General features: G+C 42.7%; 1 protein-coding gene across 4 annotated transcripts in view; it reads right to left on the bottom strand.

The window, feature by feature from the left end:
* Positions 1–16,542: 16,542 nt before the first annotated feature.
* The window catches only part of CHCHD6 (coiled-coil-helix-coiled-coil-helix domain containing 6), a 316,552-nt gene continuing 316,282 nt past the window's right edge, over positions 16,543–16,812 (bottom strand). For all 4 annotated transcript variants that reach the window (XM_031956166.1, XM_031956173.1, XM_031956188.1 and 1 more), the window contains one exon: positions 16,543–16,804. Coding sequence is in view for 1 of the 4 variants with exons in the window: in XM_031956173.1 (XP_031812033.1) it covers positions 16,799–16,804 (6 nt within the window). In the remaining 3 variants the exon portion in view is untranslated. The remainder of the gene's footprint in view (positions 16,805–16,812) is intronic.

Below are 16,812 nucleotides of genomic sequence, written 5' to 3'. Positions count from 1 at the left end.
GATACAAGATTCATCTGTATTTCACTCTTGTTGCTTACAGAGAGGCTCTTGACTCACAGAGGAAGAGTTTAAAAGGCTTTGTCCAACACAGGGTCTTTCGTGCATGGTAAGACCATACCAGATTCTCGGTAAATGTAACCATGGAAGCGTAAACCAAGATGGATGTTCATATCCATTTTCCTCCATGAAAGAGGATGTCCTACTCAGGGGACCAAAGCAAAAGGGACTCCTCACATCGGGCATTCTTGACTCAAGGCCCATCAACTTGGTTTATTTTTTAAAGTATTTTGAAAACTTTTTTTTTTTTATTATACTTTGTTTCCTTTGCAACTTGACATATTTGTTACGTGTGTAAAAACATTCTCCTGACAAGGGGTCTATAGGCTTCCCTGAATGGTCTAAGTGGTCCATGATACAAAAATGGTAAGAACTCCTGTTTTATATGGTGAGAATATCTAGAGTTTCCTATTTGTATATAATATTGTGCTGATTTCATTAAGTCCAAGAATATTACTGGGTCTTCTTTTTTAATAGTATTTTTTAAAAAAATAATTATACCTTTTTATTGACAGAACCCATGCCTGGGTAATTTTTTTTTTTACATTATCCCTTGCACTTATTCTTGTTCCAACTTTTCCCCTCCCTCCCTTCACCCCCTCCCCCAGATGGCAAGCAGTCCTATACATGTTGAATATGTCACAGCATATCCTAGATACAATATATGTGTGCAGAACCGAACATTTCTCTTGTTGCTCAGGGAGAATTGGATTCAGAAGGTAAAAATAACCCGGGAAGAAAAACAAAAATGCAAACAGTTTACATTCATTTCTTACTGGGTCTTCTTAATGACATCTGTGATAACTCAAAAAGAACTGGGCTAGCACTCTACAGTGGATTGCTAAATAGATAAAAAATGCCTATTATCTTCCCTATGACGTGAAATTGGATAGTCAGTCTTCTGAGGTAGTACATAAGTACTAGCTGATCTGAGACAAACACTTTCAAGATGGTTCCAGAATCAAATGGGAAACAGGGTGGGTTGTATTGCAAATGGGAATCAATGTAATAAAAAATTATCCAACTTGATCCTTAATGTAAAAACCTATCTTTTAATTTCCTCCCTTAAAAATAAGTTATCCAGCATAGGGGACAAATTGCTAGTCTTGGAATCAAGAATACCTGAGTTCATATCCAATCTCATGCACTTAACTAGTTGCGTGATCGTGGGCAAGTCACTAATTTCTATTTGCCTCAGTTTCCTCAACTGTCAAATGGGGATATTTCGCAGGATTATTGTAAGGGCCACATGAGATAATAAAAGTGATAATAAAGTACTTAGCACAGTGCCAGGTGCATAGTTAAGTGGTACATAAGTGTTAGATGTTATCATTATTATAATTAACACTATTTGCTTTTGTATCACCTACATTTTTCATCCAATCCTACTGAGAACCTCCAGTGAAAGGGAATCCATCACCTCTCCAGGATCCTTGTTCTACTTTGGTGAACTCTATTAGGAAATCTTTCCTCATTCCAAGCTGAAATTGGTCGCTTTACAACTTTCCCCACTGGTTCTTAGTTCTCCAGCTACTCAAAGGCAGTTCCTATGTCCCTTGAGTCCCCTCTGCCATTCTTGGAGATGGGCTGTGCTACCTGTGGAGGCCATGGGTTCAGGAGAGCAGTGGGAAGGACGTCTATGTACCAGGGGCTCAGGAGAGAGTGGTTTGTGAAGGTCTGGAAGCATCAGCCATGGAGGCCTCGGCTGGGGAGCGGAGAGCTTTGCCCGATTCTCCATCCTCCTCCTCATCCATCTGGACCTGCTCTCGGGATGGTAAGAGCACAGATGGAGGTGTAGGGGAGCACTGCACCTCCCACTCCGCCTGCCCCAGCCCCTTCATGTCAGTTATTCGAGCCGGCAGCTCCATGGCAGGGCCTCCTTTGGTCCCCTCTCCTTGGGCTTCCCACGTCTCTTTAACTCCCCTCTTCTTCCCCTGCTGGGCTCACAGGGGAATGCATGAAAAGTTGCCGTGTGCAGCCCTGTGCCTACCGCACTGTTATTAAAGCCATCCCTCAGCTTCCTCCAGGTTAAACGACACCAGGTCTTAAGTCTATTGCTCGGCAATAGGAGTTTGCCTCGCTGAACCGTCCTTAAAGTTCACAAAGCACTTTCTTCCTGACAACCTTGGGTCAGTATTGCACTCCATCTTCTCCCCAATTTTACAGATGAAGAAATTGAGCCTCAGAGAGGTGAGAATGATTTCCTCCAAGGCACTACCCCAGCTCTCCAAGTGCCACCTCAGGGCTGGCACTGCCCCAGCTCTCCAGGTGCCACCCCAAGGCTGCCACTGCCCCAGCTCTCCAGGTGCCACCCCAAGGCTGCCACTGTCCGAGCTTTCCAGGTGCCACCCCGGGACTGGCACTGCCCCAGCTCCCCAGGTGCCACTCCTGGGGCTCTTCCTTCTCTGTCTAGTAGAGAGGCTTGCTGGCCACATGGCTCAAGGTAAGCCAGCTGCCCATTGGTAAGGAGCTCCCTGCACCCACTCCTGGGGCGCTCGGCGTGCGTGTGTAGGTGCTGTGAGCCTCAGGCTCAACCTTGCTTGCACAGTCCAATGAGCAAAGAGCCAGGGGAAGGGGTTGCTCCCTGCCCAGCAGGACTACCTGTGCAGGCCCCAGGTGTTCCTCAGAGGCCAGAAGACACCAGAACCATAGAGACCATATTTTGGTTTAGGACTGTGGTTTGGAAGACAATGAAGTCTTCCCTTAGATGGAGAGGGATGGGAAGGGGGGAACCCCCAGGATGTTTTTTCCTCTAAGACTACTTTGTGAAGAGCACAAATTGGCCTGGAGGTACACTTTAGTTAAGAAAAGCAAGCTTTTATTAAGCACTTACTAAGTGCAGAAACTTGCAGGGATGAGTTGAATGGTGGTGGAGAGCCTGGCCCATGAGTTCTAGGAGGGACAGTATATCAATACCCCGAGGTTTGTGTTCTAAGTTGTTAAGTGGTAAGCTACTACCTTTATCAGGCTTTGTTTCTCCATCCACATAGTGCTGTCCAAAAATGCCAAATTGTGTTTTTTTACTCTTATTCTCAAAGAAACAGTTAATCCAAAGGGGATTTGATTATAATAATCTACTGGGTTTTGGGTTTATAGACACCTTTACATACACCAACTCATTTTATCCTTACAATAACCCCATGAATTACATGGTAAAAACATTTTTCCTCCATCCTACAGACAAGGAAGCGGTTTGGGTGAGTTGTGACTGGTCTCATAGCTAGAAGTCAGAGCTAGAACCAGAAAGAACTGCCTCTAGGGAGCCCCATTGTGTTCATCCCTAAGACACATAAGAGCTAGGTGATGCCAGTGGGAACAGGGGCGCACGGGTGAGTGGTATTCCAGTATATTTGTGTGCAGGGCCTTGGGGCGGGGTCCAGGCCCTCACTACCTGCACGATCTTGGTAAATACTTTCTTTCATAGCCTCAGTTTCCTCCACAAAATGAGCCTCAGGGCTCTCCAAACTGTTACAAAGGAGGCAAGAGAATACTGGTGACTTGGATTTCTAAGCTCTATAATTAACTCTAATATAGACTGTCAGGACCAGGACCAGGGTAGTCTAGCCAGGTCAAACTAGGGATCATCAGAGAGATTTCTGCTCCAACCTACATAGGAGGAATAGGAAAACTTACCCATGGACTCCTTCCCTTCTTGGATGCTGGATGGTAAGAAGAGACCAGGGGAGTGCTAGAGATGGAAGGAGAGGCTGGCAAGAAGGGGCTTTCCCAACTTGGGATTGGCCCTTGAAGGTGGTAGGGAGGTGGGCTCTAGGGGTGCTAAAGATCTCCTTTTGATAAACCTTTCCAGGATCACTCTGACCTTTATTTTAAATGTCAGAAATGCTGACTCAGTTCACTCATCACTGTTGCCATCTTCAGTAGGCAGTCCACCTTTTAGTCATGTTTTTTTCTCTCTCTCTGTTTTTGGTCTCTGTCTCTCTTTCCTTTTCTCTTCCTCTTTCCCTCCCTTCATCTCTCTCTCTCCTCCCTTCTCTCTTTCCTCTTCCCCTCTTCCTATACTCCTTCTCTCCCCTTCTTCTCTCCCTGCCTCCTTCCTTCATCACATACAAATACCAAATACTGCTTTTGACTCTTCTTACTACTTTCGTGCTCTTGGGTAAATTCCTCCAAATACAAGGGTCTCAGTTTCCTTGCCTGTGAAATGGGAGGGGTGTTGCAGGTTATGTGTGAGGTCCTCTCCAGCTCTAGATCCTATTCCTACAAGCCCATTTTTCTCCCTGGACTGCTAAAGGTGGGGGAAGAATCCTCTGGAAAGTCTGTGATGGAGCCTGGTGCTCCTTCTGCTCCAATCTCAGTCAATTTGGAAAGAGAATATTCCTTTAGGTTTGCTCAGCAAATCATGCAGATAAGAACCTAAGCTCCAACTAAAGTCATGTTGGATTAGCTTTATTACTTTCTCTCACAGTACCTGGAGGACGACTAGCTCAACAAGCCTTTTCTTTGCAAAGTCCTGCTTAATGCTCCATATTTTGTTCTCTTTGTAGAACCAAAGGATTTCCAAGGGAGAAGGGACCTGGTCTCAGCCCACTTTCCTCCCCATCTACATGCACAGGGCCCCTTGTGATTTGGTGGTGGTTTGGCCCCTGAGTTGGCACTGGACTCTAGCTGCTGACTCTTCCTCAAGAGCATTGTCCCTATTTAACATGTATTGGATTACCTGCCATCTGGGGAGGGGGTGGGGGGAAAAGGGGAAAATTTGGAACAGAAGTGTTTGCAAGGATCAGTGTTCAAAAATTACCCATGCATATGTTTTGTCAATAAAAAGCTTTAATAAAATTTTTTAAAAAGAGCACTGTCCCCTCCCCAGTGCTGCCAGCTTAAACCTTTATTTGGAGGCAATGACATGTTCCCGCTCCCCCAAACCAGGGGGAAGAATTAGCTTTGAATCAATCATTCCCTCAGTAATGATAAGTACCACTGGTGGGGAGAGAGACAGAGATGGAAGGACTCCTGCCCTCAAGGAGCTTTCAGGAGAAATAATGATGCAGATATAGGCGGATACAGAATTAGACAAAATAAAGACAAGCCAGTTTGGGGAAGCAGAGCATTGAGGTGTGAGTGGAGAGGGCATCAGGAAGGGGGTGCCTGTGTTGAGGCTTGAGGTACACAGGGTGTTCTAAGAGTGGAGGGCAGTGAAGAGGGAAAGCATCATCATGAGTACAAAGACATGGAGGAAGGAGGTGGAAAGTCATGTGTAGAAAAGAGTCAGAAGGTCTGGACTGCTCTGTGGGAAGAAGAGAAGTCAAGAAAGGCAGCCTGTGGTGACTCTGGTGACTCATTTATTATTTTTAAAGTGGATTAATTTTATTCTGAATTTCATAAAACAAGCATTTGCATAGCACAGAATAGAAAAAGGTGATAGCACATGATAGATTCGAAGTTTCATGAAACTGCGAATCTATCATGTGCTACTTGCTATATTTAAATCTATACTACAGTTATCAGGTAGCTTTTTTTCTTTTCAATGCCAAACAATAGGGAGACTAACTGGACCTAGTTTCATTGGTAAAGGAGCTCCTGGAGGAGGGAGATCCCTCTCAGTGCAAGTTGGCACTCTCTAGTTTTAAGAGAGTTGCCTGAGCAGTGAAATGACTTGCCTAGAGCCACACGGCCAACACTGGTCAGGGCTGAGATCTGAAGCCCACTTTAGAAGATGGCTCTTTGCCTGCTGTACCAGGCTGACAAACACAAGAATTTATACTTGGTTCTCGAGGTAACAGGGAGCTACTGTCGATTCTTGACTCCTGGTCTCTATGACATAGGCAGAGAAAGGTTTTAGGAAAATAATCTGGTAATTCTGTGGATGAAAGGCTAGATGAGAGATAGAGACCAATGAGAAAGCCTCGGTCATAGTCCAGGGAAGAGGTGAAGCGGGGGTCTAAACTTGAGTGGTAATTTTGTTAAATGGAGAGGTTGGGAATACACAGGAGAATTGTGAAGGTAGAAATACAGGATTTGGCAACAGATTGGTGAGTGGGAGTGAGGAGCCCAGGAGGCTGGGGGCCAGGGATGACCAGAAGGATGACGGTGCCTTCAACACTAACAGAGAAAAGGGGAGGGTTTGGGGATGACGATAATGATTCCTGTTTTGGACATGTTAGTTTGAGATCCCTATGGGATAGCTGGTTTAAGACATCCAAAAAGCAGCTGGTTATGGAAAACTGTAGCTTAGGAGAGAGACTACGGTTAGATATGCTGCTATAGGAATCACCTGGAGACAGATGATAATTAAACCCCTGGCAGGAGGTGAGACAGCCAAGTGAGAGGAAAGAAAGACACTACAGAGAGAAGACAGCCTGGTACCCACATGGTTAGGGGGTGTGCTGTGAATAATAAGCTGGTGATGCAGGAGCAACGGGGCAGGCAGAAGAATCAGGAGAGAGCAGCGGTCACCACAACTCTGAGAAAATGTGCAGGAGGAGAGGGTGGGCTGCTGTGCGGAATACGGCAGAGAGGTCACCAACAGTGAGTGATAAGAATCTAGCAGACTTCCCAAGGAACTTTAGAGAGGGGATATTTGTAGAGGAGGCTGGCCGCTGGGAGGCGGTCAGTCACGAGGAGGTCCATCACAGGATGTCAGAGCTGGGAGGCGCCGAGAGACCCTGGAGATGAGAAGCTGAGGCTTGAAGAAAGAAGTGATTTGGCCTTAGGCACACAACCTGGCGTTGGTGACCCCAGCACTGGGCTCCCGACGGCCTGAACAGAGCCTTAAGCTCTGTTTCAAGGGGCTGGGAAGTTTCCTTTTTCTAATGGCTTGTGATCCACTTTCAGAACTGAAGCAAGGCTGGGGCAGCTGAACCACTGAGTAGCTAATGCGGACATCGATAGGTTTCGGGAAAAGGAACACACAGCGTTGTGATAAAACAGAAAATCCATAGTTTGGATGGCAGGTAATGAGACCCGAGAAAGGAGGGTTGGGGGAGTGGGCAAGGAGGAGAGATGGAGCTGGAAGGCAGCCCCACCTCTGATCCCAACGAGAGGAAGCTGCTGAAAGGAGCAGGGTCAGAGCTGGAGGGCAGGCAGAACATCAAAGGTAAATGCTCCCAGGGATTTAACAAAACATCTCAGCTAGAAGTGGCTCTGGGATCAGCGACTGGGAGGTGGGAGAGCCCCCATGGGTCCCCTGTGTAAATGAGGAGACTGAGGCACAAAGAGACCAGCCACTTCTCCGAGAACACAGAGCCAGCACTCAAACTCAGGTCCCCTGACTCCTCAACTAGAGCTTTCAATGTGCCACTGAGGGCCTTCCCTTCACCCCTTTTCTTTGGTGAATTGAGGCCCTTAGACAATGATGTGACCAGTTACGGAGGGAGTAAGTGGCAGAATGGAAATTTGAACTCTATTCCAAATACCCTGATAATATAAAATGTCCGAATTGGAAGCAACCCTACATGGGAGAATGTGAGAAAGTGAGAGTTAGAAGGGGTTTCACTTTACAAAAGAGGAAACCAAGGCTTTCTATGCAAGGTCTCACAGCCACTTAAGCAAGCTCAGTGTTCTTCCACTGCACTCTACTGCCTTCTGGGCCTTCCCTATCAGAAAGTGTACCCCCTCTCCTGGGGAAAGCAGACTGGCAACTGATTTCAATTATCTCCCAATGCCCTTGGTGCAAAAATGCTTAAAAATAAAAATAATCATAAAAAGGAAATAACAGCATTGACTTTTTGTTCTAACTACATGAAAGTGGCAGTTCTTGCTAGAAATCACAAGCCGTCAATAATCTCCCAAGAATCACAGAGGCGAGGTACACACAACCCTCTCCCCGGGCAATGCCATTATCCTTGCTTTGATTTCTCTCTAAAAGAAGCAATTTGCCACATTCTTGGGGTCAATTTGGCAGAGATGAAAACACACAATGGAAAGACCACCACTCTTGGAGGGAGGGAGAGGTTGTGAAGGCACATGCACCAGTAAATTGGACAAAACAAGCTTCTCTGTAGATGAACTCCAGAGCAGGTCCAGGAAATCTCAGGAGGGGACCAGAAGGGATTGGAGACAGGGGCCTGGAAACTCCTTCAGAAGGGGTGGGGGTGAGGATGGGGGGTGGGAGTGGTAACTACTCTGGCATTTTTTTAGGATTTGCTCTGAAGGTTGTCATTGAATATTCTATTTTACTTTCTGAGTGCTAAACATAAGGCAGACAAATCATTGGGTTTGATCCACAATCTACATCTCTAGAATCCATGGAAGAAAAGCAACACCTCTTGGGTCAACACACCTTACTGTAAAGATAATGTTTGTGTGAGTGGTATTTGATAGTGACTTTATTTTTCAATTAACCATCATTTATTTTCTCTCCCATCAAAGAGCTAAATAAAAAATCAAATGAAACTAGTAACAAGGCAAATATGTAAAGTCAAGTAAAACAAATTCTCACATTGGCAATGTGAAAATGTCTCATTCTGCACTTTGAGTCCATTGCCTCATTATCAGGAGCATGCATCATTGGTCCCCTAGAATGGGATTTGGACGTTGCATAAGTCTTTCCAGGTTGTTTTTATTTCCAATATTATCACTGTATAACTTGTTCTTCTGGTTCTGCTTATTTCAGTCTGTATTAGTTCATTTAAGTCTTCTCAGATTTCTCTGAAACCATCCCTATCATTTCTTATAACACAATAGAATTCCATTCTGTTCATATACCATAATTTCTTTAGTCATTCCCCAAGTAATGGAATGGGCACCCATTAGTTTCTAGTTTCTTGTTATTACAAAAAGAGTTGCTTAAAACATTTTTGTGATTTCTTTCCTTGAGTTCTTAAGACTTATGATCCTTAAGTTGTCTCTATGCATCAATGATTTGCTTACTTGGACATCACATTTTCTTTTAACATGATTGCTTTTTGTTTTTCTCTTTCCAGGATGTCCATTTCTGTGTATTTGCATTCCTAATCAGTTATTCTCTCATTTCTTTGGAGTAAATTGGTACCATGAATTCAAGTTTCCTTGAACTATTCTGCCAATTATTTCTGCTGCACAGGTCATGGATTCTGTCTTCACAATTTTTCTTTTAAACCATTCAAAAACATCTTGCTGTGATTTCATGCTTTTTTTGGGACTTCACAGGGTTCTCTGCCTAATCAATTGTTGAATCATTTTCCTTTGTCTTGTGTAATATTTTTTTAAAATGACTAGACATGTTTAGTTGATCTGGAGACTACATTCCCTTCTGGTATTAATGTAGTCCCTGTTGATTTACCTACTTATTTTAATTTTGCCTGTAATTTTGGTCTTTAAAAAATTCCCTTATTTGCTCACTTTCTGACTCCATCACATTCCCTGGGGATCTCAAAAGCTATGACAACCTATTCCCATACAGGGCAATTCACATTTCACCAACCTTAGCCTCTGCCCCAAGTGACTTATGGGAGGACAAATCAGGTTCCACTTGAATGATGGGGTCTTTCCCTTAAAGTTAATGGAGTGCTCACTAGCCATATATGCTGATTTCTATCTCGGTGTGCTCTGCTCCCCAGTTCTTGGGCCCAATTCTGTTGCAGTACTGCTGACTGCTTCCCCAGCCAGGGCAAGCTTTTTCTGTAGCTCTTGGCTACTCTTGTGTGGCAGGCAGTAGGGGTGTGTGTTGTGCTCTTGAGGGGTAAGGGAGTAACCTTCTCTTGGCTATTTTGTGTTTTTTTTTTAACCTTGTTAGGGTTCTTGGCATCCTAGAAATCACAGACATGGCTGAAGTTGCTTTATTGTCTTGTGTATAACTCCTATTTTTGAGAGTTGTCAAGAATAAAAAATCTAGTCCTTTGTTCTCTTGGTCACATAACTTGGAAGTCTACAATAAGCATTTTTTTTTTGTATATAGGGGTTTTTCTTACTCTCTTATTTTAATCTTTGGGGGACATTTAGTTCAAAAAAGTTTTACTGGGTCAAATGGTTTATACTAGTGACTTTTGGGGCATAATTTCAAATTGCTTTCCAGAATGGTTGGACCAATCCAGTATTCTACTATTTGTCAACTTTGAAGGTTATCTTTCCCAAAGTCCTCTCCCAATATCTCACTTTGTAATGTATATATTTTCCAAGGCCTATAATCAGAAAACTATAATCCCCACAGGGTCCTTCTGGTGTAGAGCTGGATTGTAAGGTCAGTCTTCAAGTTGTTGTTTAGTTGTTTTCAGTCATGTCCAACTTTTTGAGATCCCATTTAGGTTTTTCTTGGCAAAGATCTTGAAGTAGTTTGTCACTTTCTTCTCTGGCTCATTTTACAGATGAGTTAACTGAGGCAGAGTTTAAGTGACTTGCAGAGGTTCACACAGCTAATCAGTGCAGGGCTTCTTGACTCCAGGTCTCACCACTCTAGTATGCTCCTTAAGAATAGAGATTTACTTTTGTCATTCTATTTCCATTTCTTAGCAGAGTGCCTGGCACATAATAGATGCTTAATAAATGTCTGTTGATTGATTATCCACCAATAAGACAGACTAAATTCAAAGGGGCCTTTACTTCACAGAAAGCTCTCACTCTGCCCTTAAAAAAAACCAAACTTCCCTCTTTGACTTCAAGAGTGACAGAGGACCACACAAATTTCTAGGATCAAACATCTACCTCCTTTAGTCAAAGAAAACAGATTGGAACCTCATATTGGAGTGGATGTGGAAAAACGCACATTAATGCATTGTTGGTGGAATTGTCAATCCTAGAAATCAACTTGGAATCATACATACATAGTAAGTTATTAAACAGAGTTTGCCTTTTAACCCAACTTTACTACTGCTAGGCCAAAAGAGATCAAAGAAATAAGAATTTCTTTGTATAAAAATATTTATGGCAGCTTTTTTCTTTTTTGTAGTGGCAAAAACCTGGAAACTAGAAAAATGTCTATTAATTGAGTAATAACTGACTAAGTTGTGGCATTTGAATGTAATAGAATAGGATTATCTTATAAGAAATGAGGAATTAGATTATTATTATTTTTTGTTATTGCTGAGGCAATTGGGGTTAAGTGACTTGCTCAGGGTCACACAGGAAGTGTTAAGTGTCTGAGGTCAAATTTGAACTCAGGTCCTCCTGACATCAGGGTTGGTACTCTATCCACTAGCAGCCCCTGGAAATAGATTATTTCAAAGAGAAATAAAAAGACTGGTATGAACTAGTATGAACATAATGGGGTAAGCAGAATCAGTAGAACAATTTATTACATCAATATTATAACAACAAAAAATTTTCAGTATTTTTGTAAAGTGATGAAGAATGAAATGAGCAGAAATCTATAATAATAACACATTAGAAAGACATACTTTTGAAGTTTGTAAGAACTAGGATTTATATGGTAACCACATTCATGAGTCCAGAGGACCAATGATGAAATATACCATCCATTTCCCAAAATAAAGGTGGTGAATTTAGGTGAAGAATTTTCTTTTGTTCTAGCTATCCATGCATATGTACATATGGATATATGTATATACATGTATATTTACAGACATTTTATATATATATATATATATATACATAAAGAGAGAGAGAGAGAGAGAGAGAGAGAGTACGGGAGCACCACAGACAGTGGGGGAACTCTGGGTAAGGTATAAGACCCTTCAGCCCAGAGAGAACCTGCTGACAATGTCTGGTTTGGCTCCCCATCTCCCCTAAGGGCTCTCAGCCTTCTAAAGAAGTCAGGGGGTGGTGACAACCGGTGTTGGGATTAAAGCAGAGTGGTACCAGGTGGCAAAGAGACATCTACACAATAGCAAGTTGTTTATGTGGTCCCTGAGCAGTATATACTTGGTGCATGCGTAGTGTGCTATAGTTATATAAGGGTGTTAGGATATATATGGCTGAGAGAATTTGGAATAAAAGCCCAAGTCCTAGAGCTGAGGTTCTCCAGAGAGCTAATCATACACACACACACACATGTTATTGGACCTCAGTGGGACCATCAAAATCCTTTTCTTCCTCTCTGATTTCCTATCTCATTCCTCACAGAAACTATTCCAAATTTTTTTTCTCCCCTCTTTAATCCCCCCTTCCACCTCTTCCTCTTTCTTAGCTGAAGACCTCAACTCTTACTTTAGTGAGGAAAGGCTCTTTCTTCCCTTCATCTCAAAATCCCTTGACATCATTTCCCATTCTTCCTTTCTGCGGGGCTCTGACAAAAGAGGAGGCCCTTCTTGTCATGGCCAATCTTTTTACATCTGCACTTGATCCCATCCCTTCTCTCTTACAGATGTCTTCAGTCGTGCCCTCTCTCTAATCTTCACACTCTTTCTGGTTACTGGCTCCTACATTATTGCCTTCAAACATGTCCAAGTCTCTCTCATTTCCCCTCTTTCCCCCCACCTTGAAAAACCTTTCATGAGGTTCTAGCATTCCCTCAACCTATAATCCTCTACCACTCCACTTTTTCTGGCAAACTCTTGATAACCTTATCAGCTTACATGAGATTAATTACCATTTCCAAGATGATTCTTAGCCTTATATATCTATTCTTAGTCTCTCTCCTGATCATCAGTCTCATCACCTATAGGACCCCAACCTATTTCAAACTGTCTCAGAGATGATATATTAAATTTATCCTATCTATAACTGAAATAATAATCTTTCCCTCTAAACTGTTTCCTTTCCCAAACCTCTCTATTTCCATTAAAGGCGGTTATCTTTTCAGTTTCCAGGTTCACAGGTTCTCCCCCCCCCATCTCTTTCTCTCTCTCTCTCACACACATGTACATATATATATACATCCCTACCCAATCAATTGCCAAGATGTTCATTTCTAACCTTAAGAACATTTCTCAAAACTTATCCTTTTTCTGCACTCATACATCTCCCAATTTAGTTCACATCTTTATCACCTCTCATTTACTTTATTGCAATAGCTTCAAATTTCTTCCTATCTCAGTCCATTCTGCACACTGCTGCCAAGGTAATATTCCTTAAGTGAAACTCTAATCATGTGACTTTCCTACTCAGCCAACACCAATGGCTTTCTATGGCCTCTAAAGTCAAATAGAAACGCCTTTGTTCAGCCTTTACAGCCCTACACAAGCTGGCTCCAACCTATCTGTCCAGACTCACTGAACATTATTCTGTCTTCCTCACTGAGTCATCCAGCCAAATTGGCTTCTTGTCCTCACAAACACTTCACTTCCTGTTTCCACATCTTCACTCTGGCCAACCCTCATGCCTAGAATATATTTCCTCTCCATGTCACAGAATTTCTTTCCCTTTAAGATGAAGATCAGGCAGCTTCTCTGAATCAGTATCTTTTTTTTGACTGCCCACCTGCTAACTAGTATTCTTCCTCAGGTCTGGAGACAAGATGACTCAAGTTTAAATGGGGCCACATAAACTTACTAGTTGCTAAGCTTGGACAAGTCACTTACCTTGTGTTTGCTTCCATGGTAAAATAGCAACTATAACAGCATCTAACTCCCAGGGCTGTTATTAAGATCAAAGGAGGCAATCCTTGTAAAGCACTTAGCACAATGCTAAGTAGGTGCTGCAGAAATATTAGCTTGTTAATTGTTTCAGTGTATCTGATTTGTCACCCATTGGGGGTTTTCTTGGAAAAGATAACTGGACTGGTTTCCATTTCCTTCTCCTTATCATTTTACATCTCTGAGACAGAGTAAAGTGACTTGCCTAGAGTCACACAACTAGGAAATGTCTGAGGCCATTTTTGAACTCATAAAGGTGAGTGACTCCAGGACAATTTTCTCATCTGTAAAATGAACTGGACTAGAAATAGCAAGCCATCCCAGTATCTCTGCCAAGTGGAGAGTCAGATACGACTAAAAAAGGCTAAACCACCACAAACAAGAGTCAATGATAAATTCCCTAATGGCATGGAATTTATAAATAATTTGATAATCCCTAGACTCTTGCATGTAGCAGCTCCATAAAATGTTAAAAGTCTGTTAAGCTGTAGGTATCTACAAGGATTGTCTGTAATTTATTCTCCACAGGGGAAAAAAAATCTGCTGGCTCACTCCGGGCAACAGCTCCCCTTTCTTCAGGCCAAATGATTGAGTGGTGTGTGTGTGTGTGTGTGTGTGTGTGTGTGTGTGTGTGTACCCACCCACATAGGTCACATACTTTTTTCTACTTCACTAATTCCATTGGGCCAGTAGACACAGACATAAAAATTCATAGTTCAAAGACATTTTAGAGAGTACCTAATTCAGTATTCTTATTTGACAGACAAGGATGCTGAGGCCGAGAGAAGAGGGAGTTTAAGGGAAGCTATGCTGGGAAGTGTCCCAGAGAAGGAGCCTGGTGACCTAGCTTCTGCTCCTAGGGCTGCCACAAACTAGCTGTGTGACTTTGGACAAGATGCTTTTCTTTAATATACTATTCCTCTTCTCATCATTACACTGGAAGGACTGGATTTATAACCAGTGCAAGATTTACAAAGTGATTTACAAAATCTTCTCAGAAATCCCATAAGGGAGAGAATGAAGTATTTTTGTTCCCATTTTACAGCTAAGAAGAGTGAGGCACGAAGTAGTCAAGTCCTCAGCTTACTGTGTCAAGAAGCTTCCTAAACGAGTCCAGGGCTCTTTCTGGGGAACTTGGCTGTGAGAAGGAGCAACAACAGTCATTGGCCGACCACAACCTCCTCTACTCGCCCAAGTCGTTCTGACATATGTCCCCAGAATCAGAGGTGGGAAGTCTGAGGGAACAAAGCTCATGACCCAATGTCTATCATTACGAGGCTGGAGGGACAGCTTAATGTTAAGCAGACCCAAAGGTGAGCTAGGGGATTAAGGCCAGTACTTGTCTACATGTCTGGAGTTATGCAGGGCCTAATGGAATGGTCACAATTTAGGTAACTGGTTCCAAGGGAGCCAGTCAATCTGGCCTCATCTCACTTTGTCAGTGATGGCCAGTGATGCCCACAAATCATGTGAAAGATCTGAAGAAAATATCTACCCAAATGACAGAACCCCAGCAGACTCCCTGGAAATGTCTTTGGATGCAATCCAAGGAATATCTCATGCCTCACAAAATATAATACCTAAAAGAAATAACATGTAATCTGTCCCAGACCTACAAGGTCACATGGGAGAAAAATGTCAGGGAAGGCTCCTCTGAGCACTGTCACCCACTCTGGCATCCCATTGGCTATCACAGGGAAAAACTTAAGACCTCCAAGAGGAGGGGAAAAAAGGGTTCGGGCTGGGGTGATTGACATGCGGCATATCTGATTTCAGTCATCCATTACAACAGGTACCTCAAATCTGATGAGCATTGAGAGATGGCAAGCACCCCAGGAAATAGGGCACAACTCTTGGCCTCGGTCAACCCCCTCCTTTTTCTTTACTTTCAGATTTCATTCATAACTCTGGAAAACTGTGATGTTTGATAGTTAATTCTGAGAGAGTTCCTGTAAGTCAGTCTTCAGGGTAAGCTGCAGGCCTGTAGTCTGGCCAAAGGCTGACTTCTATTGCCATCATTAAAGATGCCCTCACTACCTTTTCTTAAGCTGATCCCTCTTAATGATGTAATAACCACTCAAATTTATACTCATTTTTGGTCTACTAGCAGATGTAAGAGTGAGTTTGTCTTTGAGGAAATATATGATCTGAAAGAGGTCATACTGATGAGATGGTTGTTCTTCAAGTTCCAAGAGAATCAAAATACATCAAGAACTGGTATATCACCATGTTGGAGTCAATGAGATGACAAATCCACAAAACTATTTTCTAAAGCCATCAAGGGCTGGCTAGTGAAGACTAAGCTTCCACACCTCATTCAGAGCTTCTAAAAAGCTGCCACTTCTTAACTTGGGGGCTGTCTCCTTTCTTTCTGATTCTATTTAGTGGCCATTTTTTTTTTTAACAGGACACAATGGGCCTCTCAAAGGGCTTTGATCTCGTTTCTAACTCTCACATGATGCATGTGATGAATGAGATGAATCGGAAATGTACTGATCTTATTCAACTCAGAAATGTAAGTTTACTCTGTTAGGCCCTTAATTTTATAATTTCTCTCATGGAGGGAGATAGAAAAGTGTCTAAAAAGCATATATCGTTTTGCTTGTACAGATAATATGAGCTATATGACTACCTAACAATGGAATTTATTGTCTTTTCTTAAAAAATGGCCTCTGGGGAGCTATTCAAAGGGTGGAAGGCTCTCACTAGCAATCCTGACAACCCAAATCCTAACTTTATGTGTAATTGGATATCTTTTGAAAGGTAAAGAAAGAAATATTTAGGATGAAATCCTTAAGTCACAGAACCCAAGAACTCTAGAGTTATAAGAGAACTTAGGATGTTAACTAGTTCTACCCTTCTTGAATCATGAACCAGAAAATGGTACTGTCATGACTGTAAACAAGAATCTCTGGATCAAATTTCTAATGTCCTTCTCCCTACTCTTGAGTACTCTAAGTCCCTCCTTCTTGAAACCATTATTGGGTCTGAAACAGCCCACGAATATGCTAAGCTGACGACCAAGAACTAAACCTATTCCCTAGTTCAGGCATTCTTCCAAGATCAAAGTTTAAACGGCTGGACTTGTAGAGACTGACTGAAAACAGAGACATCTGCTTTATTTCCTCAGGGCAGCTGTGAACATACACTTTTTCTTAACATGTCACTCTTAACTATGATAAACCCAAAGCACAGTGATGTTTCTTGGTCACAAACTGGTAAATGGCTGGAAATGTGGGTGATGAACCAGGGATCTGTGGTCCTGCAGGTGGTAACTTCGCTGGAGTGTGCCTGTCGCTGCTGGGCTCTCTCCATGCCAGGCATGTTGTTGTTCTTCAGCCCTACAAAC

The sequence above is a fragment of the Sarcophilus harrisii genome, chromosome 1 (genome assembly GCF_902635505.1).
Source record: "Sarcophilus harrisii chromosome 1, mSarHar1.11, whole genome shotgun sequence".
NCBI classification, from domain to species: Eukaryota; Metazoa; Chordata; class Mammalia; order Dasyuromorphia; family Dasyuridae; genus Sarcophilus; species Sarcophilus harrisii.
The sequence above is the reverse complement of the archived record's forward strand: the minus strand, read 5'-3'. Positions and strand labels throughout refer to the sequence as shown.